The sequence below is a fragment of the Pelmatolapia mariae genome, linkage group LG15 (genome assembly GCF_036321145.2).
Source record: "Pelmatolapia mariae isolate MD_Pm_ZW linkage group LG15, Pm_UMD_F_2, whole genome shotgun sequence".
Lineage (NCBI taxonomy): Eukaryota > Metazoa > Chordata > Actinopteri > Cichliformes > Cichlidae > Pelmatolapia > Pelmatolapia mariae.
This window is the reverse complement of record NC_086240.1, coordinates 8,249,918-8,274,860: the sequence shown is the minus strand read 5'-3', so window position 1 is coordinate 8,274,860 and position 24,943 is coordinate 8,249,918. Positions and strand designations below refer to the sequence as shown.

Genomic DNA, 24,943 nt, shown 5'->3' with positions numbered 1-24,943 from the left:
TGAATAGGTAACCAGTTCAAAAAGTTTTATTCATTTGAAGCAGTACAGCTGCAGCAGTTGTAGAGAGATTTTACTTTTACAATGATTCAGAGAGCTCACCTCATGCTTCCTCTGAAGCAAAGGGCTATATTCAAATCTTTGTGGTAGTAATAAAATATACATTTTTACATTTATAGCATCAAATATATAACAGCATGCCATGTGTACTGCTGGTAACGTCCTGCAGTACATAATCAAGACATCTGAAGTTTATTCTTTAGTGGTACTGTTAGACAGTGCTCGAGTCTGAGGACCCTAATGCAGATCATTTGTAGGAGCTGAGTGAAAATGAAGTGTAATGGCCCGGTTCTAGAAATGTAGTAAATTCCACCTTTTGTTTTGCCACAGTGAGAAGTGGTATGAATTATGAGTTGTATTATTTATAACTGCGTGACACAAATATTTGATGATTCATACTGAATTCAAGAAAAGCCACTGGGGAGTTTGGACAAAGGGCAAAAGCGATTGAGCTCTTGAAGCAAAGTCATATCATTCCTTCTACACTATGTTAAGGCCAAGGAATGTCATAATTAGCAGCATCTGTCAAATCCTTGGAAACAAATCAGATTATTTTAACAATAACATCAGTAAATTCATTCAATCCAGTTTGGATTTACTTGGCCAAAAAAGTGGCTTACAGGCAGTGACAGGATGTAGAATGAGTGCAACTGTGACAGGGTTAAAATGTGAATGAATGAAAGGGCAGAACTTTATAATGAAGCACATGTTTTTGTAAATTTGAACAAAGAATGACGACAAATCATTTTATCTGTACAGCAATTTAAAGAAAAGCTGAAGTTTATACCCTACATTTTCAGTTTTCAGAGGACAGTATGTTCATTTTTGTCATTATTAAACCTAAAGTCATAATACTCCAGCACCTGTTCCACCCCAGTAATAACCTAGTTTAAACACTGTAGAAACAGCAAAATATATTACATGACATACCTTTTTTCCCCATTAGTCTTAATACAACTTCATGCACTGATATCATTCCTGTAGCACACTTTATTTCTCACATTTCTGTAGAAATATTAACTTGTGAGAACCATAAGGTTCCAGTTAGAGACAAAAATTCATAAACGAAGCTAGATTGGGGCCTGAGCTAAAGTCACATCGCTGATCACAATCTGTCTACAGAAAAATAGTTCAAAAACGTTCAAGTATCACAGCTGCTGACTGACAGCTGATCTTAGTTTTTACATTTTTGTCAGTTTCTCATTCACGCTCTCAATCACGCACATCACAAGACTATTCACACTCAATGCCCTTCTGTGATTTCAGGACATTCACTTAAGAATCAGGGAAACCTGTGGCTATAACACAGAACATACATGATCACCAAGTGTAATCATGTTCAGATACAGAAAAACAAGCTTTGCCCCACAGAGTGCAGGATGAGGGAAGAGTAATCTCTCTCAGTGATGCCCTTGCAAGATGTTTGGAGACACCATCTTTGGGAACAGTGCTCTTCTGTCACAGGAGAGGAAGAAAGGAAGAATCTAGTGCTGAGAGTTGTCCTACTGATTCAGTCCAACAGCTCTGTACTGCTCCACCTCTCTGTTTGACCTCTCCTTCATGTCTGTGGGTGTGGAATCGTCATGTTGCATCAGGGCATCATGCAACATCTGCAAATCAAAGGAACAAAGAATTTAAAGCACAGGACACATAATACATTTTCTTTATTCACTTCCTGTAAATAAAATATGGTCCTTCAACTTGCAATGCTTGAGCTACTATATTGAAATTTCTACAGTCATGAAAGTGCAATACTAGGTCTTCATAATCTGAATGAGCTTCTTGGTATGAAACAAAAATGAATAAAACAAAAACAAACAGAAAAACAGAGCAGCCTGTAGCAGGGATGAAGTCATGTGAGAAACTTTGACTGTTGTGGAGGACTGCACCAATAAGCTGTACTCAGGTCTGCTCAATCAATTCTGTGCCAATAGCTTATTGGTGTCCTGGTTTCTCTTAAGCCTAATGGGAAAATTAATTGGTCAGTGATGCTCGAAACAGTTCTTCTTCTTGTTAACTTTTTTTTTTTAATTTAAAAAAAGGTAAATATCTTCAGGAGCTTATTGGTGCTCTCCACAAATGTCCCAGTTTCTCATTTGACCCCATGGGAAAATTGCACCTCTACTTCAACATAACTGCTTAGATACTTTGAAACGCCACAGTAATGTCTCTGTACATGCTTTAATTTACAAGAATTGATTGAAGAGTTATTGTGTAAGACTAGTGTTACACATAAAGAAGAAATATTTGAGAAGATGCATCCCGCCCAGGATGTCCCGTCCCGGTCTGTAAGACACCCTCATCTTTCAAAGTCCATGCAAAAATTAAATAACTCGATTTTTTGGTAAAATGTGATGCCTCAATCTGAGATACCCCTGATGACATCATTTTGACACTGCTGAGGTTTCTTTCATAGAGCTTGCAAAGAGCCCACCAGAGCCCCCGAAGACATGTCACAAAAGTTTATAAAGGACATTATTCATCAAGTCAGGTTTGTAAAGACAAGATGCACACACACCAAGAAGTGACCAGAATGAATGACAGTCTCTGAAATTTTATCAAAAGGAAACTAAGGGAGGAAGAAGAAGGGTGGGGAGTAATGGGATACAAATGTAAGAACTAGTGGCCAATCAGAGAGTGGATGCCTTCTCACCTGCTCCCTGCTGGGCTGATATATCGTCTACTCTGCTTAGAGGTTTCAGTAGACCATTCTCTGAGAAGGCTAGGACAGGAACTCTGTCATCCTCCTGCTGTTGCTGTTCCTCTCCTTCAGGAGGAGACAACCTGGAATGTGAAGGCAGTACAAGCACCTCTTCAAACTCCCCATTCTCCCTAAAAACCAAAAAACAAACAATTAAATAAAAATAAAAATAACAGTGTCAGATTTGATGACATCACAAGCAGTATGGCTGTTGTATATCATGGCTGTTGACTGTACCTCTGGTCAGGATGGCTCAGTGCTGTGGTGTTGGGGTTTGGGGTGGGATCTGGTTGGCTTAAGTTGCCGTTACTATTGTGTGTTGGCGTCTCAGTCGCTGCTGACGCAGCAGGAGAGGCCGGGTTCACTGATGGTGAAAGAAAATCAATCTGGTGTTAGGAACAACAACTGCAGAGGATATCTTTTGACGACAATCTGAAAGATATATTGCTGCAAAGGTAATTATAAAAACGGTATATTAAATTACCTGCATTGTCTCCATTTCTGACCTTCTGGTGATGAAATGAAAAAATGGAATTAATACTCAAGGATTGTTCAGTTGGATAGTTGTTACACTTTTGTTTACTCCATTTTCCCTCTGGTCTTTACCTTTTCAGTTGTCTCTGAACGCCGTGTTCTCTTCATGATCTCCTCAAGACGCTGGAGGGTTAGAAAAAAATGAAAAATACTTTAATGTACACTGTACCTTGCAATTTATGCGTGTATATAATGTGAGGTCATGTTACCTTCTTTCTCTCCAGACGTTCAGCCTCCTCTTTCTGGAAGTGCCTCTCTCTCTCCTGCCTCAGTCGCTCCGCCTCCTCTCTCTGTCGAGCCTCTTCCTCCTCTTTCTAATGTACAGAAAAGCATTTCATCTTATTAATAGGTCCATAGTGCTCCAACGTGTTCTCGCCCTCAGGTGTGTAGCAGGCATATCAGAGATATACATAGGATGTACTCTCGCATTAAAGCCTGGATGCACCTGGAGCTGCAATGATGGGCTCTCAGATATAAGAGGTCTGTTTTAAAGAGCTTCAAAGTGTGATTTAGGAGGCTGGAATTGGGGCGAATACATAAGCAGTACATTTTTTTTAGCCTGGAAAGTACAGTTTATGTTCCCTTTGAGAGTTTAGGGCGGCAGAATATATTTGGTTAGGTTTAAAAACAGACTTTTCCCTTTTGACAACATTAACCCTGCACATTGAAAAATTGTGATTCCTGCCAATCAGTGCCTTTACATTGCCAAGAAGACTTTTACAAGCATCCATATGAAGTTTGGGAGTGAGACATGTCTCATAATTTGCCATAACCTCTGCATCACTGTAGTTATGCTAAAGAGAACATCTGTGTGTGTCTCTGCATCACCATCAGGGCTGTGTTTGACACCTCGGGAATGAGAACAGACTGAAAGTTCCAACAGCAGACCTGCTGATTTTTGTAGTTAGCTCAAAATGCCATTTGTGGCAACCACATAAAAACAAAACAAGCCAACATAAACATCTGTAATCTCAGACCTGTTTCTGTAGTCTCTCTGCCTCTTCTCGCTCTTTCCGAAGTCTTTCTTCCTCTGCCTTTCTCTCCTCTTCCTCTTCCTTCTTCCTCCTCTCCTCGGCCTGGCGCTGAGCCTCCTCCTCTCTCCTTGCTCTCTCCTCTGCCTTTCGGCGAGCCAACTCCTCCTTCGCTAATCTGGTGAGACACAACCAAGTCAAAAATGATGCAGCCTTTCAGCGCTACACATTCCCTCTCATGCACATGCTCACACACAGCCCAGCCTGCACACCTTGCCTGCTCCTCTTGTTGCCTGCGCTCTTCTTCCTCCCTCTCTCTCTGCTCGCGGGCCAGCCGTCGTTTCTCGGCCAGGATACGACTCGCCTCCTCCGGGTCTGTGGTGCCCGCTGAAGGCTTGTGAGCTGGTGGACTGCTTACACTCTCTAGAAGGCATCATAAAAGTTATGCTGACCAGTGTAATAAACTGTAGCTGTGAAACAGGTGAGAGATTCATAACTCACCGCTGGTTGCCGTTTGCTCATTCGAGCTCTTGTTCTGACCCAGTGGCTGAGGTCGAGGCTGAGGAGGGCTGAGGACCTGCTCATCATCCTCCTCTCCTCTGGTGGGGGTCGAAGGGTGGGAACTCTCAGGTGTGATCCTGACAGGACGAAGATTTCCAGGATCTTCCGCCCCTGGAGACTTTAGTAACTTGGGGGTTGGAGGGCGCCCCACTGGTTTCTGTGGAGGTCTGTGAGCAAAGAAAGTGTATTTATTATAAAATAGTCTTCATTCAAGCATATCAGCAAAATAACTGCAACGTTACATTTCAAATAAAACTGTAAAACTCAATTTCAGCTCCAAATATTCCCCATTTATCAAATGTAATATCCACTGACCTGCCAGGAGAGGGTGCTGTCACTTTACCGCTCTTCTTGATTGGGGAAGAGGAGCGCTTGCTTGGGGGCAATGACAGAACAGGAGCAAGTGGAAGTGTCAGGTTGCTCCATGACTTCCTGACAATGTCACGGTCTTTTTGCCGCTGTTGGTTCAGGAGATACAGTAAAAACAAAAGACAACATGCACGAGTCAAAACAGGCAGTTTTCTAAAACCCCCCACCAAGTAAGGACCCAGGTAAGCAAGCAACACATTATCACCAAAACTTCTCTTCAAGAAGAATGTCCTGTAATGCAATACAAAGGTAACTGGATGGTTTAGAAGGTGCCCTATAGATAGTAGCCACACAATATGATGAGTAACAGGATTAGGCTTAGATTACCACTGGCACCAAGCTCAGAAACAAACTAAGAACAAACAAAACACACTTAACGGGTCACAAAATGAAAAACAGTCTTTTAGAGAAAAAAAAAAAAATCACACTGCATCCATTATCTGTACATTCTCACTGACCTTGTATGAATGGCACACCAGCGGTATTCTGGAGTGGGTGAGAGTTATCAGTTCACATGCACAGTGATATGTTAGTGTGTGGGATGCATGGTATACAAGGGGCCTTCTTTCTAAGACCTTAACGGCATAATAAGCTGTCACGAACCAGATGAACAGTGGATGCAAGTGTGTGTGATGACAGATACTCTAATCTATTGTTTATATTGTTTGATCAGAAACATAATCAATTTGAAAATGACAAAGTTGAAGAAGTAGAAGAATTTAAAGGCTCGTATTACTGAGTGCTTGAAAAAATTGATTTAAAAAATTGATTCACGTCAACACATTCTGTAACAGCAGTAGCAGGAAATAATGTTATCTAATGCCAAAAATAAACTATCATATGACCTAATTTTTTAAGAAACAGACAATCAGTGTAACCGTCTCAAATGGTCTTTCCCGTCAAACAATAATCTGAGTTGCTTTTTGTTCATAAATATTATTTCCCAGATATTTTGTCATGAGCTGATGAAATCTACCTGTGTTGTTCCGGTTGTCCTCCTGCGCGGGGTGTTTAAAGACGAGGAAGCTGCGTCCCTGCTGAGGTTCCTTTCCTGGCTGCGACAGTGAGGCAGTGGCTGTGCCTGCAGGGCCTTGAAGGACATTGAGCCCATGGGGTGGCAGGACACTGAGCGAGGACACACAGGCATGGCTAGGGTGATGTATAAGGTGGGAGTATACAGTGTTTTTGAAGAAGGTATTGATCGGGGTAGTGTGAGAATTGGTAGGACACCAATAAGTGTTGGATAAAATGGATCACGGAGGAAAAAAGATCAGGAAACAAAGATGGGAATGAGAAGGAATCAAGATGAATAAAAAAAGTAAATAAATAAAAAAGGAAAGCCATGGGTTTGAAGAAGCCAGCACAGGATGGAGAGGAATGAGGAGAATATTTATGATAGAAACAGAGAAGAAAGAAAGAAAGTATTAGTGCTACTAAACAAAAGTGCAAACAGCTGCGAATGTACTGCAACCATCACTTGGCACTGTCTGACAAAGACTGTCTATGTGATATAAAATAAGGATTTGGTTGGTTGATTAGGGTTAGTAAAAAAAAAAGAAAAAAAAGAATCACATTAAAAAACTTAACACAATACGCTTAAAGATATTTAGATCAGGAATGGTTTGCCAAACCATTACTTGCTGTAAAGAGTCCCAGTGTTGGAAGCATTTCTACTTTGTCACCCAGTTAGAACAAACTATAGATAACCACACATTAGACCCAAAACCACACAAAGCAAGCAAGCACATAGAAACCAAAACATCTAAACTGAAGATGATGCTGAATGTATAAAAGAGGGCAGAATAGAAAGGAGTGAGCGAATTCAAGTAGTTCACCTAGATGTTATTTCTTTCCCTTAATATAAACAATGATGGAACACACAAATTATCTAAAACTCCCTGCTGCTGTGACAAGGCATGGCATCAGTAGAGGAACATTTATTTGTTTTGGGGGACGTATGTGCATGTGTGTCTGTGTGCGTGAGCTTTGGGTGCCTGATACACGCTGTTAAAGGAAGTTTCAGACAGTGTAATGCTTTAAGTCCAGGCAAATCTGATTAGCATCCAAAACTGCTTGGGTCAAGAGACCAAAACATAAAAGAGTATATATACTATAAAAGTAGAGGCAGTGTGTTTTAATAAAACCTCTGCCTTAGATCAAGATTCTCTTGATCTAAAGAGCCAAAGGGGCTTAAATGTTTTGTTTTATAAAATCAGTGTTGTGTGTTACCTGATTGGTCTCCTGACAGACTCACTGCACTGCGGCTGCGGGCCAGGTAGGAGTGTGTTGGCTGCTGCAGGCGGTTCACCATGTTGCTCTCCCATGGCGTCAGTGGAAGGCGGCGCAGTCCTGAACACACGCATGTGACATGTGAGCTTTGATAAGAGCTACAACTACAGACTACCCACTTATTTGCCTAAGCAACCAATCAAAGCAGATTATAAATTATACATATTTACTGCATTTTCCCCCTTTCCCAACACTGTCAAGCATTGCAGGTTAGAAATAAAGTGAATCTGTAAGCATGCACAGACTGCCGTGCCACACCTACACCTACATGCACCTGTTTAATTATGAGAGGAAGCAAACACCGTGGCATGAAGAGCAAACAAAAGGGCAAAGACAAACAGTGCAAGATAAGAGGACACATTGCATTTTTAAGAAAATGATCTTCAAGAAATTTCAATTTATCTGGGAAATCATTCAAGCAAAAAGCTTTTAGTTTATCTCAGGTAGTTCGGAGAAAAAGGCTATTTTAATTAATTAATTAATCTCCACGACAATCTGATAAGTAAGCCAATTAAAGGAGATCCGGCACAGTATGAGACAAAACGTGCAGTGCTTTGCAGGTGTCAGCATGCAGGTCAAAGATACATCTGGGCTGAAAACTGTAGTAATAAATGGGTTTCTACATTTCTATTACTTTATATATAAAAACATTCATGTTTGAGAGTTTTTTTAGAATTCACTGAGTGATGCTTCACAGTGCCTCAGTGTGCGGTGTCTTCTGATAATATAATAATGGGAACAAGAGCATAATTATAATTTTCTGACTAATGTGGGTGCCAATTTTTCAGCCAGGATAAAAACAGCATACAGTGTTCCCACAAAAACAAAAAGATTATCCTACTGAGGATTAGAGAAAGGGGTCACGTTAGAGGGGGGGAAAAAATCTTGATCCCTCAGATGAAATGCACAAATGCCAACACGTGCGTGCTGGACTGTGGGCATTTGTTTCAATAATCATAATGTATATTTATACATAAAAAGATATTAGATCAGCTTGTCATGTCATGGTAGGCTTTCCAAATCAAAGTTTTTCTTGTCAGAATATTACATTTAAAATTTTACACTGACAAATTTCTACAAAAGCAACAGATTATTTTACAGTTTCCAGCCCAAGATCTTTTTTGTTGCTTGCAACATAGTCGGAACAGTATAAGAGACCAAAAAAATTCCCACAAGAAACCTGTGTTTTTCTGTTGGCTGGTCTTTCCCTGAAGTAGGTGGGGTTTGGACTGAGCTTTGTTTATGACAGGGGAGGAGACTGTTCTCATCTGTAAGCCTGTCAGCAGCATACAAACATCAAATGATGCATGACCCGATGGTTAGACTTCAACAATGACTTAAGTAAAAGCTCAAACTCGGAAATTTGCTTATTTGCTTTCTTGCTGATTACTTCATGCAAGGATTCATTTAGGTCTGATAACATCTGAAAAATAGACCAAGTCAGCAGTTTGTTAGCTTAGCTTAGCATAAGGCTAATTTTTTTTTTTTTTTTAAAAAGCTTTTTTTCTTCAGTTTTATTGTTCTTTTTGTCTTCATTTTAATCAAATAACTTCTTATTTTATTTTGTTAATATTTCACACTGTCTTGGGCCTGTTTAATGGTTTCTGTTTTGAAGTGTAGCTTTATTGTATATTTGGGAAAAATTAGATTTATTTTCTTCACCTAAAAAGTATGTGTGTCCAATTAAAGGTACAGTTGTTGATGTTTTTAGGTTATTTCATAGAAAGAAATGATACAGCACTCATAAATATACATTCATTAGTGTGTAATTACATCTTCCAAGAAATTGATGCATTCTCGTAAACTTAGAATTAATCCATTTAAAATATACCGGGCCGGCCGCTGGTTTGTGGAACCCTTCATGTTTCCCCACCATATTTGAATACACTGACCGAGAAGGACACCTCCCTTCTGACTAATCAAGCTTTACCTATCTGGCTGGAGACCGACCACATATGTAGCATGGCAAAGGCAGAAGAGAAGTTGCAGACATTCATACCATGGAAGGACATTGGAGGAAAAAGAAAACAGGATTCTTCTGACATCTAGCAGTGAAAATTTTTTCCGCATTGTAATAATATTTCATGTTCTCCTGTTAAGAGTGTTAACTGATTTAAGTTTGGATTCTGGTGTTTCTCCTCCATTCTTTAACTAAGCTATGTTAACTCCCTGCTGGATTTAGCGTCATATTAGCCAAATGGGAATGACACGCTACATAATACATATCCCAAATCTAATTAACTAATCACAATAAAACAATGAATGCTTTACAGCCTGTCACAAGAGACTACCTCATAACAATGGCAATATACAAGATGGAGTCAAAGGCAGACCAGTGGATGTAATGAACTGTATTTGTGTGTTTATATTTATTACCTCGATCTGGTGAGTGCAGGAGTGTGGCAGAGGAGGAAGAGAGGCGCTTGGTAATGACAGGGTCTGTATGCTTGGATAAATTCATTGTGGACACTGAGCGCCTATCAGCATCTAGAATACAAAAAAAACAAAAAACATGACAAATGCATATCAGTTTTATATTGAATTGGTGAAATTTAAGGAGAGAAAAAGGGAAGAAAGAGAGCTGAAGTCAGTTATCTCTCTGGGTTTCTCTATTTTGGTTAATTCAGGTTAGGTATGAAAAACTACCAACTTGTTGCTAAGACAGGAAAGATATTTAAAAACAGATTAGTGCTAAATGGATCTTATGTCTTCTAAAATAAAACTAAAATGGCTTGAGTAAATGATCCTGTGCCTGGGGATATAACTTTACGTCACACGTGAACTGCTACATGCGAGCAAAACAAAAAACTACATGTCTTGCCATTCACACTGGCCTACATGAACACTAATGAGAATGAGCTAACACAGTGCTGAACAGTTACAGTGCTAAAGCCAGCGTTCTAACGCCAGCCAGCTAACCCACACAGTGCTTTTATATTCACATTGGGATGTCATTCCGTATCTGTAGTAGAGACTGAAAGCACTCTGCATGTGCTCCAGTCCAGCAAGGTCGAGTGGATAGAGGAAAGCTGACTCGACAAAACCTGGGCCAGGAGGGGAAAGGACAATGGCAGAGAAAACAAAGAGTGCAGAGCAGGTAGAGAGTGAGCCGAGAGTGGGAGGAAGAGAGAGAGAGTAAGTCAGGGAGAGAGAGAGAGTTTGAATTTGAGAGCAAGGGGGGGAGAGAGAGAAAGAGAGAGAGGCAGAGAAGGGTGTGAATACGCAGTAACAACAAAGGGCAGCGGATCTGAAAAGTTCAAATATAAACATGGCAGAACAATACTGACACGCAGAGGCAGGCAGACATATTTATACAAGAGAGGCACTGACAGAGACATGCATCAGGTGTATGAGCACCAATGCAGAGGGGGAAAAAATGGCTGTACAACTGACTACGTCTATGGTGTGTTGTGCTGTGTGTTAACAGGTATTGTGTTATATATGTGATATATGTAAGGGTACCAGCTGTTGTGCAGGGAGTGTTTGTCTGCAGAGTTCCTCCCCAAGACCAACGGTTGGCCTTCTGTCTGGTTTTCTGGCTCTTCTCCATAGTCCTGCGAATCACTGCCTCATGACGAGTCTACAGTCAAAACAACGAGAACATCAGTGGCAAAAAACAAACAGCCACCCGAAAAACCAAGTGCTAAGCAAATTCTCTCTCTTCATTTCTTCTGAATGAATGGAGTGCTTCGACTGCACCCAAAGTAGCAATACATGGCAGATAGAATGAAAGAAATGCCAACCTATCTGCTGGTGCTAAAGCTAATGCTGAAGAACCATAGATACTTTCTAGGCTGTAGAAATTGGAGTTCACTGAAAGTTGAGGTACGGTGGGCATCTGGTGGCCCAGTAGTAGTAGTTTCGCTGTTCTCCTACAGTCCTTGTTTCTAAATTTATACCGTTTCTATAAAATGAAGAATTAGATCCAAACCTAATTTCCTTACTAAGACTTAACTCTTTACTCATTGAAAGCCTACTGAGAGTAACCATTGAAGCGGTTTGAACTGAGTGCTTTCTGTCATATTTCATGCCTGCTTATAGAATAAAATGACTGAGTGCATCAAAAGTTAGCTACCCTTGGAAAAAACCAAACTCATTTTATTGCTATATACTGAGATGTCAAAACTCATACAGGTGAGGTTGTCAAATATCATCTTTATGGAGTAAAAGTTAAAAACCTACTGTATCAACAGAAAAAAAAAAACTATCCAGATTTATTATTACTATTTTTGCAAAGTCATCAACATGTGCTGCTACAGTGTCATGTTACAGATCTTTGACACACCAATGTTCTAGTTCCCTAAATCAACAACTTAATTAGAACGTCAACTCGCTGTAAAGTTAATTACTAACTGCTGGACAGGAAATCTATGACTACTTGACAGATGTGCATTTTCTCTTTACATTTTTTTATACAAGAAAAGGTGGTTAATCATGTATTGGATGTTTTTTTTTGGGGGGGGGGGGGGGGGGGGGGGGGGGGGTTGACTAGTGCCGTTGTGGTTTCTAAATGCTCTTCTCATGTAATCTGTAAGCCTGCCTTTTAAACTTTTAAATATTTTTTCTCTTGGAGCTTGGAAATCTTTGGTTTACACTGCACCACGCAAATACAGTATCCATGTTCCCCCATCCTCCCTGGATGGGTGTTTCAGAAAAAACTTGGAAGCAGGGGGCAGGTAGGAGGTTAGCCTTTGTGTGTTCGCGAGTGTAACGAGTAAAACACTCAGGATGCACAGTTGTGAACGAGGGGAGCATCAGTACCCTGTCTTCCTCTATTTTTTGCCGACGTTTCTCCTCCACGGCAGCCCGTCTCTTCTCCTCCTTTACCCGCTGCTCCTCCAGCTTTTTCTTTCTCTCCTCCAAGTGTTTCTCATAGTGCTGCCTGGCTCGTTCCTCACGGGCCTGCCACTGGGCCTCCTTGGCAGCTGACGCATGTAAACATAATAAACAATGTGTTTGAAAAAAGAAAACAAAAACAGGCAACTTGCACACAACACGAAAAGGCTTATAGCATTAATGTGATGTGTCAGCTATGGATCATATGACAAAGCTTTAGCTCTCAACACAATGCAAACGCCTCAGCCCCTTACTTGGGACCAGAGGTGCGACCAGTGTACAACAGCGTGAAAAAAAAACACACTTAAAACATGAATAAATAGGCAATGACTTCCTAAAAGCCATCTGTTTTATTATATTGGTTATACTGACACACACACACACACCCACCCTCTAATATCCAAAACACCAGCCTTTCTGAAAGCTGTCCCATGGACTGTCCCATTATGTAACACGGAATCCATGGCAACAGGCCGCCTGGCTTGAACCTAGCCTTTATGTAACAGCCAGAGAAACTGGCACTTCACCACAGCTACCAACCAAGTTCAGTCACAATATGTTGTGGGAAAGACAAAAAAACACCCAAAAAAGATAACTTTTATTCTTCTCTCTGTCAAACGCACAAGAACGCTCACCATTCTGTTTTTCACGCTCCTCCCGGCGCTCACGGGCCAACCTAAGTCTCTCGTCAATCTTGTTGAAGAGCAGCGAGTCTGCAGGACAAACAACAGTGAAGAATGTTAAAGGCCTGACAGATAAAACAGTCAATGCTGAGACACGGTACAAACTAATCTCATTGAAATATATGTTAATGTATGTGGGACTCACCTGTTTTGGTGCCAGCATTGTTACTGGGGCTGTTGCTGTTGGTGGTGCGACTAGGTGTAGGAGTGGGTGTAGGGGTCAGGGTGGGAGTGTAGGTCTGCCCAGAGCCCGCAGAGCTGGGACGGGTGGTTGACGACACGGTGCCATCCTCCGACTTAAAGTGAGAGTACGATGCTGCAAAGAAGGACAAACAAGTGTCACATAATAAAACAACAAAAGAAGAGACAAAGTGGGAGAAAACACGAGAGATACAAAAGAATACAAGGTAATAATTGCACATTAGGAAGCACCATCAGAAAGACTTTCCACAGCTCCTCACCCAGAGCTGTAATAAATGTTTTCCCACTAAATAAAACCCATTCAACAACACTTCAGCTGAACATTGTGTGTAGAACAAACTGCTGCTTAAAATAAAAATGAATATATTCAACCAAATGCAAATAGCAGTTTACCATCAAAAAATTTCAAATGCATCAAAATCCATCTCCAGAGAAACACTACCAGAGCTATGGTTAAAGTTTACATCTCACCTCTGTACCTGTACCTACATCCAGACAACATTTAGCACAGCAGAACATGCCTACAGTAAACCAATGGCCAAGAACACATCAATCAAAGTCAATGGTGCACTGTAGAAGGATATGAGATGATTTTGGTTTATTTTTTGTAAATTATATATGCAACTCCCATACAAATAACATTGGCGGTCTCAGATAACAGAATATTATGTTATCTGAGACCACACATGAAAATACTAATTTACCCCATGTGCTCTTATAATTATGATGTGATCATCAAAGACAGATTGTATGAATTGAAAAGTGAAGTTAAACATGGTACGTAAAAGAAAGGCGTGTTTTATAGGAGGTATGAGGGGGACACAAGCACAAGAAAAAAAATGTTTGCAGGTGGTCTCCGTGGCATTTTCAGGCTTTGGCGAGTCGCTTAACAGAAAAACAAAATGCAATAAAACAATATGCACTTCACTGTCTTCCTGCTATTCATAGATGTGGCCATGAAGTTGCAGTGTTTCCACCAAGCTCACAGCTAGGCTATTGATTAATTGCACCATAGGGTGACTCAGCGCTTTCAGGTTAGCTTCCTGGACGCAGAGCGTTATACTGGCTCTGATGCAGAAATAGATGAACCAGCTGCATAAATTTACACGGGTAGAATTAGAAAAATTGTATACTATTCATAAATACTGTAGGTGTACTAAGCAAGCATTCAACACAGTCCTTTCCTGTGTGTGGTGATAAGAGAGAGACTCCTCAGTCTCCACAGAGACCAATCTGCCCCACAAACCCAAAGACCAAAATAAATCATCCCCCCTGACTAATCTGACAAACTGAAAAAGATGGATTCCACTTTAAATATCACAGCCATCATGCCCTATTCTACATGAGTCTCTCTCAATCACCTATTTCTTTTCTTTACAGAAAGAGGACAGGATGGAGTAAAAGTTTCATATCTAGAGTTACAGATGGAAATCTGTGTCTCAATGAATTTTATAGTTACGTGACATTAAGAGTAAACACTGAATCATTTCTCAACATCCTGGCTTTTTTGATTGATTTCATGCTACTATTTCCTTCCAGGCGTGTTTACAGTACTGTGAAAGTGTCTCATTTCTTTACATTTAGTTTCCAAGCAGCCAAACTTGTCAATTTTAAAGTGGTCTTGAAGTGGTCTTCTCCAGACTTTCTGAAGGTCTTTTAAAGTTGTTTTTTGCTTTTTTGTTTTGGGGTTTTCCACTCATGTTCACTCCAATTCTATTACCTGGTCATTTTAGTGGTTTGTTTGTTTGCTTGTTAAGGCAGTTAACACTGACCTCTGAATCGTTCAGTTTTAAAATCAATTTAAAATGGTATCTTTGGGGACTTTGTTACTACCAGCTGGTAACAAAAACACAGTCTGTTCCTCTTTATTTGAATCTATAAAAAAAAATAATAGCTCATAACAGTCTGACAGGCATAAATGAATATTTTTGCACTAATAAGGTGATTCAAAAACTGCTATTAGCCAAAAAGCTTTGCATATCCCAGCTTTTTGTGCAGTGAGGACAAAAGAAGTGGCAGGTCTAAAAACAACAACAAATAAAACCTACACTAGATTAACAACAGCTGAAAATTAGAAGAAAGCTTGCACAAACCTAATACTGTATTTCCATTTATGTTTGCATGTGTTCTATTGACTCACTGCAACAATTCCCCATTTTCCTAGCAAAATGTAAGGGCATGAGGTGTGGCTTAAGATTTGATAAAGATTTGATCAAGGACTGAGCAAAAACTTGAACCTTCTTCCTCCTAAAAGGTAAAAGAGAACATCAGTCTGAACACAAGTTCCACTAACTACTACTTTCAAATGCCTTTTTTCATTTGCAAGCTGATCAGTTTTAGTTTATTAGAAACAGTTTCCTCCTTTCACTTTACTCTCACTATACTTGGTAATTTATGATATTTTGTTTTGCAGAAAGTCTTATGAATCTAAACTGTCCCTAACGTCTCCACCCAAACACCTCAAGAGGTTTTTAGGGTGAATCACAAAGACCAAGGATGTGAGGGCATAGCTGCAGACGGATTGTATGTCACAGTCTATGGAACATCTACAGAGGTGTGTACACAAGCATTCATAGGTCTGCCCTGCCTCGGGTAGACTGGCATTGGAAGTGGTTTAATATAGGCTATTGTTATGAGAGGAAAGGCTGGACTGGGCCACGTAAAAACAAGTCTGGTCTGTCTATTCTCTTCCCCTGAAATCCTTTTCCTCAAACAAAAGATTCAGTTTATTGAATGATGAGGATAATACACTGAAGTCAGATACTTAACGAGACATAGTGAATGGGCTTTTGGGTAAACAAAAAAGATGGCTTAAATGAGATGAAGTCAAGTCTGAATGAAAGGCCAGGAGCCCCTGCATATGCATTAAAAGGCAAAGTAATGAGCCTTTTCATTTATACAAGTTGACTTCAAGTTGACATGTTGTGATGGAGTGGGCGTTTTAATGATCCGAGTGGACTACCGCACAATGAGCCAGCTGTCAAAGACCACAACCAATTTCTTTAATTTGACAGCTTAAATTGATGTACTTCACTTTAGTCAGCTAGGAATACTTAAAACTACATAATAAAAAATTAACACTTCCTAAAAAAGTCAAGACAAGAGAGAGACACTTTCATCCCATGTGAAATTAAATAACATTGGCAACCCATCCAGGGTGTACCGCGCCTCTCGCACCCAAACTGTAATTAGAACAGTCATCTGTAGGAATCTAAGTATGAAAAGATTAATAATTGGTCGGTTTAATCAATGAACCACACTCTCACAGAAACATTCAGAATACAAAGAAGCAGAAAAGAGGATTGCCTGTTAAAGTATTAAAAAAATACTGGAATAAAAGCACTGAAATTTTGACATTTACAATGTGGCCCATATTTACACAACTTGATTTACCTCATAAATATTTACTGTAACTCCTAGCTAGATGTCCTTCAAAGCATTTGCAGATAAAAAGTAAATGGAGAATGAATGCATTCCTTCAATTCCTATACTTTAAAAAAGGTGCATGCATGTTGTACAATCTAGTTACGAAAAGCAGTTAAAGCCTTTTACTTATAACAATCAGTGGAATTTGATAACCAGCCAAAATTTATCTCCACATCTCTGGTTCATACGTCTTCTCATTGTTTCCTTTGTTCAAAACATTTTTTCCAGATGACGCAGTCTCATCATAACATCGCAAATCTGCACTGTCTGTGTTTTTTCAGCTGAAAATATTACAGAAAAAAATACTAATATGTTGGACTTGTGCAGCTTATATCCTCTTACTGCGTCTCACAGACTCACCCATCTGTTGTAGAGGTCATAAACCAACAAACCTCAAATAACAGCGAGCATATTTGCTTGTGAGCAATAGACAGCAGCTTAACAGCCTTCGCAAACACACCAAAGTCAGTTTCATATGTGACATAATTCCACTTCCCAGTAATAAATGTCTGGCTACACTCATGTCCACCACCTTTTGCTACAATTTTATATAAGATTCTTTCATATTTTCAACCAACTGTCAACCAGGAACATAAGAATCTACACATACTAAACCTGAAGTCCTACAAAAGTCAAAAGAAATCCATCCAGATTAGGACAGATGTACAAAATATTTTGGGTTCACTCCAGCTGACGTGATTTTAAACAATGTCTTTATGAGTATGAGTTGTTAGTGTTTAAATCCTTATTAGGCTAACACATATCCTTTTGAATCTTTGAAGCCCATTTAGAAAAAAAAAGAACATGGATCATCTGAACTGACAGCAAACACCTCGTATTAGAACTGACAGCATGGCAATGGTTTGATCACAAATGAAATATTTGAGGACAAAGCCAAATCAAAAGCATACTGATGCTGGTGCTTTTGTAGTCCTGTTCATTCCCAATTAAGTACCTTGTACTATATGAGTGTGGATTTGGCAGCAAAGGTTTAGGACACAGGTGACCCAATAGCTCAGAGGTTATGGTGCTGACCAAAAGGGCTAAAAAAAACTTGCAGCTAAGTCCCATATTTCAACTCCTAGCAAACAGGACCTTTGCTGCAAGTCATTCTTGTCACTTCCTTTCTTTTGTACGCTGTTTCAATAGTTTAAATAAAGGCAAAACAAAATTCTGGGTTCAAGGCTTTACCTGGATTGTGGTTCATAATTCCAAGATTGCACCTGCTGAGCTCTTGGCAAGCATCCCACTCTGACTAGTCGAATCGGAGGACCAGAAACCACATTCCTACTTCTTGAAAGCATCTTTCACTGAAAAGAGTGACCCAATGAAATCCATGTTGCAGTGAGGTGGAGGGGGGGCAAAGAGGGCAGTCAAAAGAAATCCATCCCAAACTCAACTGTTTCCAGAGTAAGAAAAAATGGGAAGTGAAAACGAGAGGGTGAGAGAAAGAGTGAGAGGTCAGCTGTGGTCGGTGTCACTGCTGCTGAGAGCCAGTGTGTGAGACAGGTTGTGGCAGCTCTCCAAACCCCATCCTTTTGTCCATGTGTATGCATGTATATTTGTGTAACAAGAGTATGTGTGTAACAGAGAGTGAGACGTGAGAGTGTCACTGTTTAATCTGCCCGCCCCTCCCTCCGTTCTGTTGCTTCCATGTATGTGTGTATGTGCATGCACGCTCCCCACCCCCAATCTATCTGCATTCATTGCCAGTCAGATTAAATGGTCAGAGTTAGCGATTAATGCTCCGCTGTCCAGGCCAGTGGATAGCACGCTGTACCGCTCCTTTCCTTCTCTTCAGCCTGAGAGGATTAGCTGCTGCTAATGCTAAGCTAAACTGTAAGCCCCAACCATCAGAGGAAAAAAAAGGGGGGGCAGGGATGGGAGTGTTCCTTTATAGCTCTAGGAGAGGCACTCAGTCCTGGGTAACAGGTGCAAGAACGCTGGCTTCTGCTTTTTAGTACAAAAAGCTGCACTCACTGCACGCTGCAGGGCCAAGCTGCAATTCAGATCATGAGAGGAAAACTCTGTCATCCAATACTGGAAAATTTTGCATGTTCCCATCTTCAAAAGATTTCTAAAAAATTTTGTTAGTACAAATTTTTGCTCGACAAATTTTCACTGACACTAGAGTATGCATACAAACCAATGCCCTCAAATAAAGTCATCTTGTTTACTATTAACAATCAATGGCAAATGAAAATCCACACACTTCTTATAGCTCCATCAACCATTTGACTTGTACATGAGTAATGAAGCCCGTACCATTACTGAGAAATTACAGGCTAAGGTCAAAGTAGAAGGAACTATCTGAGACAAAACAAATCAGTTTAGTCTAACAGTCGTGTGTTGAGTCAATCCAATCAACAGCACCCACCATGTCTTCATAATAAAGATAACTGAAAAAAAGCAGCTACTTCACAATTTCAGACTTCACAGTAAACCCAGCAGTTTGCGCTCCTTCCACCTGTTTCAGTCATATCTTACATGTATGTTTGCTCCATGATGCAACTACACATCCCTCAGCATAAGATGGTTGGATTCAAACAGGTAATGCAATTATCTAGAAATGAAACTAGCCACTTTGTTTTGTTCCTTATATATAATGTGGCATATGCATGATTTGTAGAGTCAGTCTGTAATACTACACTACTTGAAAAAAAACAAAAAACATCTAGCTTTGTTCTTTCTACTAAAAAACACTGGTCACAGCATCATCTCAACATTAGATAAGGCTTGAAATGAAATCTAATACTATATCTTTCTGAATTGTGTGAAAGGGGAAAGCTAACGTGCGGCACATTTATGCCTGCTCTAAGTGTAATAGCATCCCGACTGCTCTGCTTACTAATGCATTTAGATCACATGTACAGTGAGCCGCACCTCCATTCTCATCTGCAGTCCTTGAGTCAATCTTGCCCTGTCAGCTGATTTTCACTCACACAAACAGTAAAACTGTGCTTCCTCATCACACCTGTCAGGCGCCTGTCTCTGGATGGCTGCGCTTCACAGTTTTAGAGGAGTTTTCCTTTGTAAAAGCAAACTGTGCACAAATCAAACAATTACTACATATTGCTAGGGGTATCAACTCCTACCTCTTTATTCAACATCATTAGCCTTGCATGTAGACACATTTGTCTTTAATGGACCACATTTTCAGATCTTTCTTTAAACTGCTGCTGTGACTCTCTGGAGTCTGGTTAACCATCTCTGTGCCCCAAGAGCTTCTCTGCCCCAGATAATGCTCTCTCACACACTCTCACTCACACACACACACACACACACACACACACACACACACACACACACACACACACACACACACACACTTTAACATTTTAAGTCAGCTCAAACATCACAGTATTTAAGGGAGAAAATGTAGTTTACACTGCTCTCATTTTCTTTTCTCATTTTCATCCATACCTTTTTTCTTTCTCTTGCAAGCATCTCTTCGTCTCTGTACCTCCTCCTCCTCAGTGATGGTGAAAAGTGCTGGGATAGCTGAACGGTTACCTCGCTTCCTCAGCCTCCACTTCCCTTGCAAACACCCACCTCCACCTCCTCTTTCCCCACGTCCTTTACTATCTGGCATTGCCTACCCTGTTGCTAACCCTTGAGCCCCAGCCTAACTCACCCAACCCCGTCCCATCCCACCCTGTGATGCTGGGTGAGGATGGGAGGTGGGGGAAGAGGTCTGTCCTAAATGCCAAAGGATGATGATGGACGAGGTCACCCCTAAAAGCCACCTTCTCTAAGACGTAGGTAGCTAATAGCTAGTGCTAACAGCCATTTTCTTCAGGTTGCTGCTCTGACTTTAAGACAGCAGGAAGAAGCGACAGAGAGAAGAAGAAACATGAGTAAGGTGATAGGGGAAAAAAGGCAGTGGAGATGGAGGAAAGTAAATGTGGTGGATGAGGGAGAGCGTGGAAGAGACAAACAGAGCAGCTCACTGAGCCAAGTCCATACTCCCTGCAATGGCATAGAGAGAGTAAAACAGAGTGAGAGAGTCTCTTGTAGGATGAGCTCTTGCAGTCTGGCTTAGAAAAGAAGACTTAATCCACAAGACTGGCTTGGTCGAGAGCTGTAAGGATTGTGCTTCTTTTGACTCCCGAGATGCCGCCTCTGCTGTCACTACTTTTACTGCATTCCTTTTTCTCCTGCTTCAGCTCTCCCTTGCTAGGTCTATTGTGTGAATGCAAACTTGTCAGAAGAATCATATCACCCAGGCAGTGACTGCACAGAGCACACACACACACAAACACAGTAACTGAGGAGAGCGGGGTTTGTTAAAATATTCAGTGCGAATCCAGTGGTGGAAGTTGAGCCGGTGCTGGCAAAGGGTTTCCCTGACAACAGCAGCACATGGACCAGTGACGCATGGGAAGTGAGAGAGCAGAGGACGGACACGCTTTAATGTGCTGTACACAGTCACACACACAACTAGGGATGCACACACCAAATCAAATATTGCAGTACAGGAGCTGCTTCTGTGGAAGGGGTGTGTACAGAGAGCACATGGTATATAGCCCCACCCCACCATCCACTTAAAGAGCCATCAGCCATTTAGGATGCCACGGTGATGTACGATGAGTGAGAGCATTCATATGTTGTTGCAGCTTCACAAGGACGCAGAAGGAACAACATGCAGCACATCAATATTTAACCAAGGAGCATTATTGTAGTTGCACTGCATCTACAATAATGTTGCAGTGCAACTTTATTGTTGCTTGGCTCTGTAGCCAAATTCAGAACTCACAGAACTTGGCTTCATTCAAACCTTTAAAAGGTGACACAATATGGCAGATGCAATGAAAGGGAGGGTGAAATAAAAGGGGGAGTATTTCAGACTTTGAAGGCCTGCATAGTAACAGTACAAACACCAGGCTCAACATGTATTACTGTTAATGCATCCTTGAGCTAAACTAATATGGAGATTAGAGAAACAAGTGCGATAGCTTGCTGTGAAAAGCAACGTAGCCACTAAAGATACAACTCCACTGTTTCTTTTACTTTATATGTACATAAGCAAAAGCATAAAGTATTTCCTAAAACAATTCCAAACCACTACCTTTTCCACTATCCCTTTACTATACAAAGGAATTCAGGACAAGTCCTGCTGTCTCATCTCCTCAGAGAGCTCACACTTCACAAACACACACATTCATGAAAGAGCAATCTGATCTTTGTCCCTGCAGGAGAGAGCAATGCTGTAATCCTACACTCAGACTTTAACCTGATAGGATGGGTAACACACCCTTCTCACACCTACTGAATGTGTGTGTTAGACACAGACATTTGAAGAGAATGGACATTTGAATACAGTAAAATGAAAGCAAGCAAGTGAAAAAAAAGATTTAGTTTATTTTTAAGTTTAATTGCTAACCCTGGGTCTGACATGTTGGGGGTCCTGAATGACATAATGTTTGACATAGTCTACAACAGCCGAGTTGTATGCAAATTTAACCCAGAAATATTGAGTTAAATTTCTAGAAAATCCTATAATGCGTGATGGATGGCCAAACTGAGAGCGAATTGCTGGGAAAACACCGCAATCACCCACAGAAGTAACTTTTTGTGCAGGCAGAATGCAGGGCAACTCATGAACAAAGCAGCAAAAAGGATGATTTGGGAAGCAGGTAGTAATGACAGGAGATAAACCACATCTTAGGAACTTACTTTCCGATTGGATCAAAGCTGCAGTACCTCTTTATAAATACAGAGTTAACAGCATGTATTAATTAATCTGTGCAGTGTTACAATGCATGGATTAGAAGTAATTGGCAGTAATTTTTTGTGAGCTGCAAAATAAATTTAAAATATTTATTCTTTCTTTTAGTGTCTCATCCTCTGTGTGTCACTGACTCTTGGTGGCTTTAGTTGCTGTTTAACTGCAGGTCAAGCTAGGTCAAAGCAGGGGACATTTGTGGAACAGCTGAGCTTAATGCTATGTAATCCTAAAGCAAGTAATCTCAACTCATTCAAATCAATAAAAGGTCATGCCCACTGTGCACCCATTCTGCCTACAATATAGTTGTCAGGGCTGCTTGTATCGCAGTACGTGAACATAACCACTCTTACTATAATTCATGCAGCAATAATTCTTTGAATACTTAACTGGGTTCCAGGTCTTTATAAAAGCACTGGAATACTGTTTATGTAACTTTCTGTGTGCTATAAAGGACTCTCACACCTATCCAAACCCTTCATCTAAACTAGTCCGCTTTGTATACATTTTCAAGTAAAACTGAGTGAAGGTGCCGACCTTTGCCTGGATGCACTGTGGATTAACATGAACAGATACTTTTAACTTCTGAAGGCAGCTTTATATAAGGGACACACATTTAAATGACCACTAAATCACTGGGATTTTTGCTTTCCACAATAATTAATTAGTAATACACCACACATCTTTCAGCTTTTCATGTATTTTGAAATTTTCTTTTTTTTTGAGACCTGGAAAGTAAATGTACCCATCTCTAAAGCACTTTGGTCAGCATTTGTTTTTTCAGTGCACTATTGCCTTTAAATAAAATAGATGCAATAGTCAACAGAAAAAAGTTCAAACATTTTTCATAGTGCATAATTAATTTTTTTTCATTTCCAAAAAATTCTTAATTCTCAATTCACTGGACAGAAAAAAGTATCGATCTTTTCACGCTAGTATCGATCTGATATCAACACTTAGGGTTGGTCCAGATACTATCGATACTTGGGTCGATCCGCCCACCTCTAGTTATTACAGCTCTGCCATTAGGAGTGAATGGGAATCACCTGCTATATCGTTACTATTTGAGGAGTGGCTAAAAGTGAAGCAAAGGGGTGTAAGATACGGGAGATCTCTGCCCTTTGGCAGCCAAAAAACCCAACACACTTTACATACTTTTACAAGATCACTGATAGGTGACATTTCCGGAACTGACAGACGTACAGTTTGTCTGTGTGTAACTTTTATTTCTCCAAAGACATTATACACACATAGACCTACAAGCTAAAAATGCACTTACAAGGCGACGTGGCCATTTTAAGTTGTAAAAATAAATAACGAGAGTATAAATTATCATGTTTGGGGTATTAATAAGCCAACTCAAAGTGCAGAAAGAATATATAAATCCACCTGTGCGAGCCAGAGAACAAAGCTGTAGCCTAAAGACATATTCTATGCCATTCCGAAAACAACCCGCGGCTCATTTTCATTAATTCACCTGTCACGTCAGCTGAAGGTGGATTTCGACGAAGTGACAAATTGTAAGCAACAGGTGTCTGCCGAAGATCAAAATGTCTACCAGCTACAACACAGACACACACAAAAAAGGGTTAAAACAAAAATAAATAAATAAATATTACAGCAGCTTACGTAACAAGTCGTGTTTGGTAAACGTAAAGTAACCGGTTGGGTGAGTTGGTTGATAGTTAATCCCACTCCCGTGACCGACCGGCTCCGTACTCGAGTCTCTCTGTAACTCAGAGTCAGTGTTCAAAAGCAGACCCACTCAAGCACCCTTCAGTACTTCACACAACTGTTATCCCCCCTTAAGAAGAAGAAAAAAAAGTTTTGTCAAAGTAAAGTTTCCTGTTGGTGACAACTCACCTTGGGACTCCGGAGGAGATGTGTCGCTGCCATCCTGGTCCGCCATTTCTCCTGACGTCAGCTGAGAGGGATCAGCGGCAGGAACCCGAGGGAATGATCCTGAGACACACCGGGACCGGGGCCCCTCCCACGGACAGGTGGAGGGGACAACGAAGACCAGTGTCAGATCAGCAAAACAAACTAGAAACTAGTAAAAGTTACATGAATGTGTAATGAGTAAACTTTAAACTACGTGATTTAATTTAATTCGGACTACATAAACCTCACATAGGTCCTGGGCAACATATAAATAAACTTTTAATTGAAAACCCCCTTTTTTTTTCCTTTTTTTTTTTTAGTAAATCAACCTGAACTTACCCTGAGTTTAAAAGGAGAGGTTTAGAAGGCAGAAAGAGGCGCAAGCGAAACAGGGTGCTTAAGATGAAGTGTTATACTGACATCTGGTGGCAGTAAGACAAAGTGTAGCTCGATAAATATTGACGATAAAGCACACGCTGTTATTCCAGACCTGTCATAGCTGGTCAGCGTAGAATTTATGTTTTCAGTCAAACTTACACCATAATACTTTCCTCATGTCTAATCAGTCATTTGACTAATCAGAAGACACCATATTAAGAGTTGGTATGGAGAAAAAATAATGAAATCTGAGGCTTTTTGGTCCGCTTTTCTACGTTGTAGAACATAAAGAAATGAAAGATATGACAAAAATGACTTTATTAGCTGAAGA

General features: G+C 40.4%; 1 protein-coding gene across 5 annotated transcripts; it reads right to left on the bottom strand.

Annotated features, from left to right (window-relative positions):
- Positions 1-8: 8 nt before the first annotated feature.
- map7b (microtubule-associated protein 7b) lies at positions 9-24,277 on the bottom strand. 5 transcript variants are annotated; one of them, XM_063494771.1, is made up of 19 exons: positions 24,217-24,277; positions 13,147-13,317; positions 12,954-13,031; positions 12,244-12,407; positions 10,945-11,062; positions 10,425-10,526; positions 9,859-9,969; positions 7,423-7,542; positions 6,170-6,342; positions 5,140-5,282; positions 4,765-4,991; positions 4,536-4,686; positions 4,270-4,441; positions 3,502-3,606; positions 3,365-3,415; positions 3,243-3,267; positions 2,996-3,122; positions 2,711-2,889; positions 9-1,667 (listed from the first exon to the last, which is right to left on the bottom strand). In XM_063494771.1, the coding sequence occupies exons 1-19, from the start codon at positions 24,260-24,262 to the stop codon at positions 1,657-1,659; spliced, it is 2,274 nt and encodes a 757-aa protein (XP_063350841.1). In that variant the 5' UTR covers positions 24,263-24,277; the 3' UTR covers positions 9-1,656. The 5 variants fall into 5 exon arrangements, with proteins under 5 accessions (XP_063350841.1, XP_063350839.1, XP_063350838.1 ...); XM_063494769.1 differs by lacking the exon at positions 24,217-24,277 and adding an exon at positions 20,052-20,978 and having other exon boundaries at positions 6,170-6,318; XM_063494768.1 differs by lacking the exon at positions 24,217-24,277 and adding an exon at positions 20,052-20,975.
- Between the last annotated feature and the right edge of the window lie 666 nt (positions 24,278-24,943).

Bases quoted from the DNA above. Each gene is read 5' to 3' on its own strand.
- map7b (XM_063494768.1), bottom strand. From the start codon at position 20,220: ATGCCAGATAGTAAAGGACGTGGGGAAAGAGGAGGTGGAGGTGGGTGT. The intron at 13,032-13,146 runs GTGAGTCCCACA...TTTGTCCTGCAG, and splicing joins CAATGCTGGCACCAAAACAG to ACTCGCTGCTCTTCAACAAG. The intron at 6,343-7,422 runs GTAACACACAAC...ACATCACCCTAG, and splicing joins TCTGTCAGGAGACCAATCAG to CCATGCCTGTGTGTCCTCGC.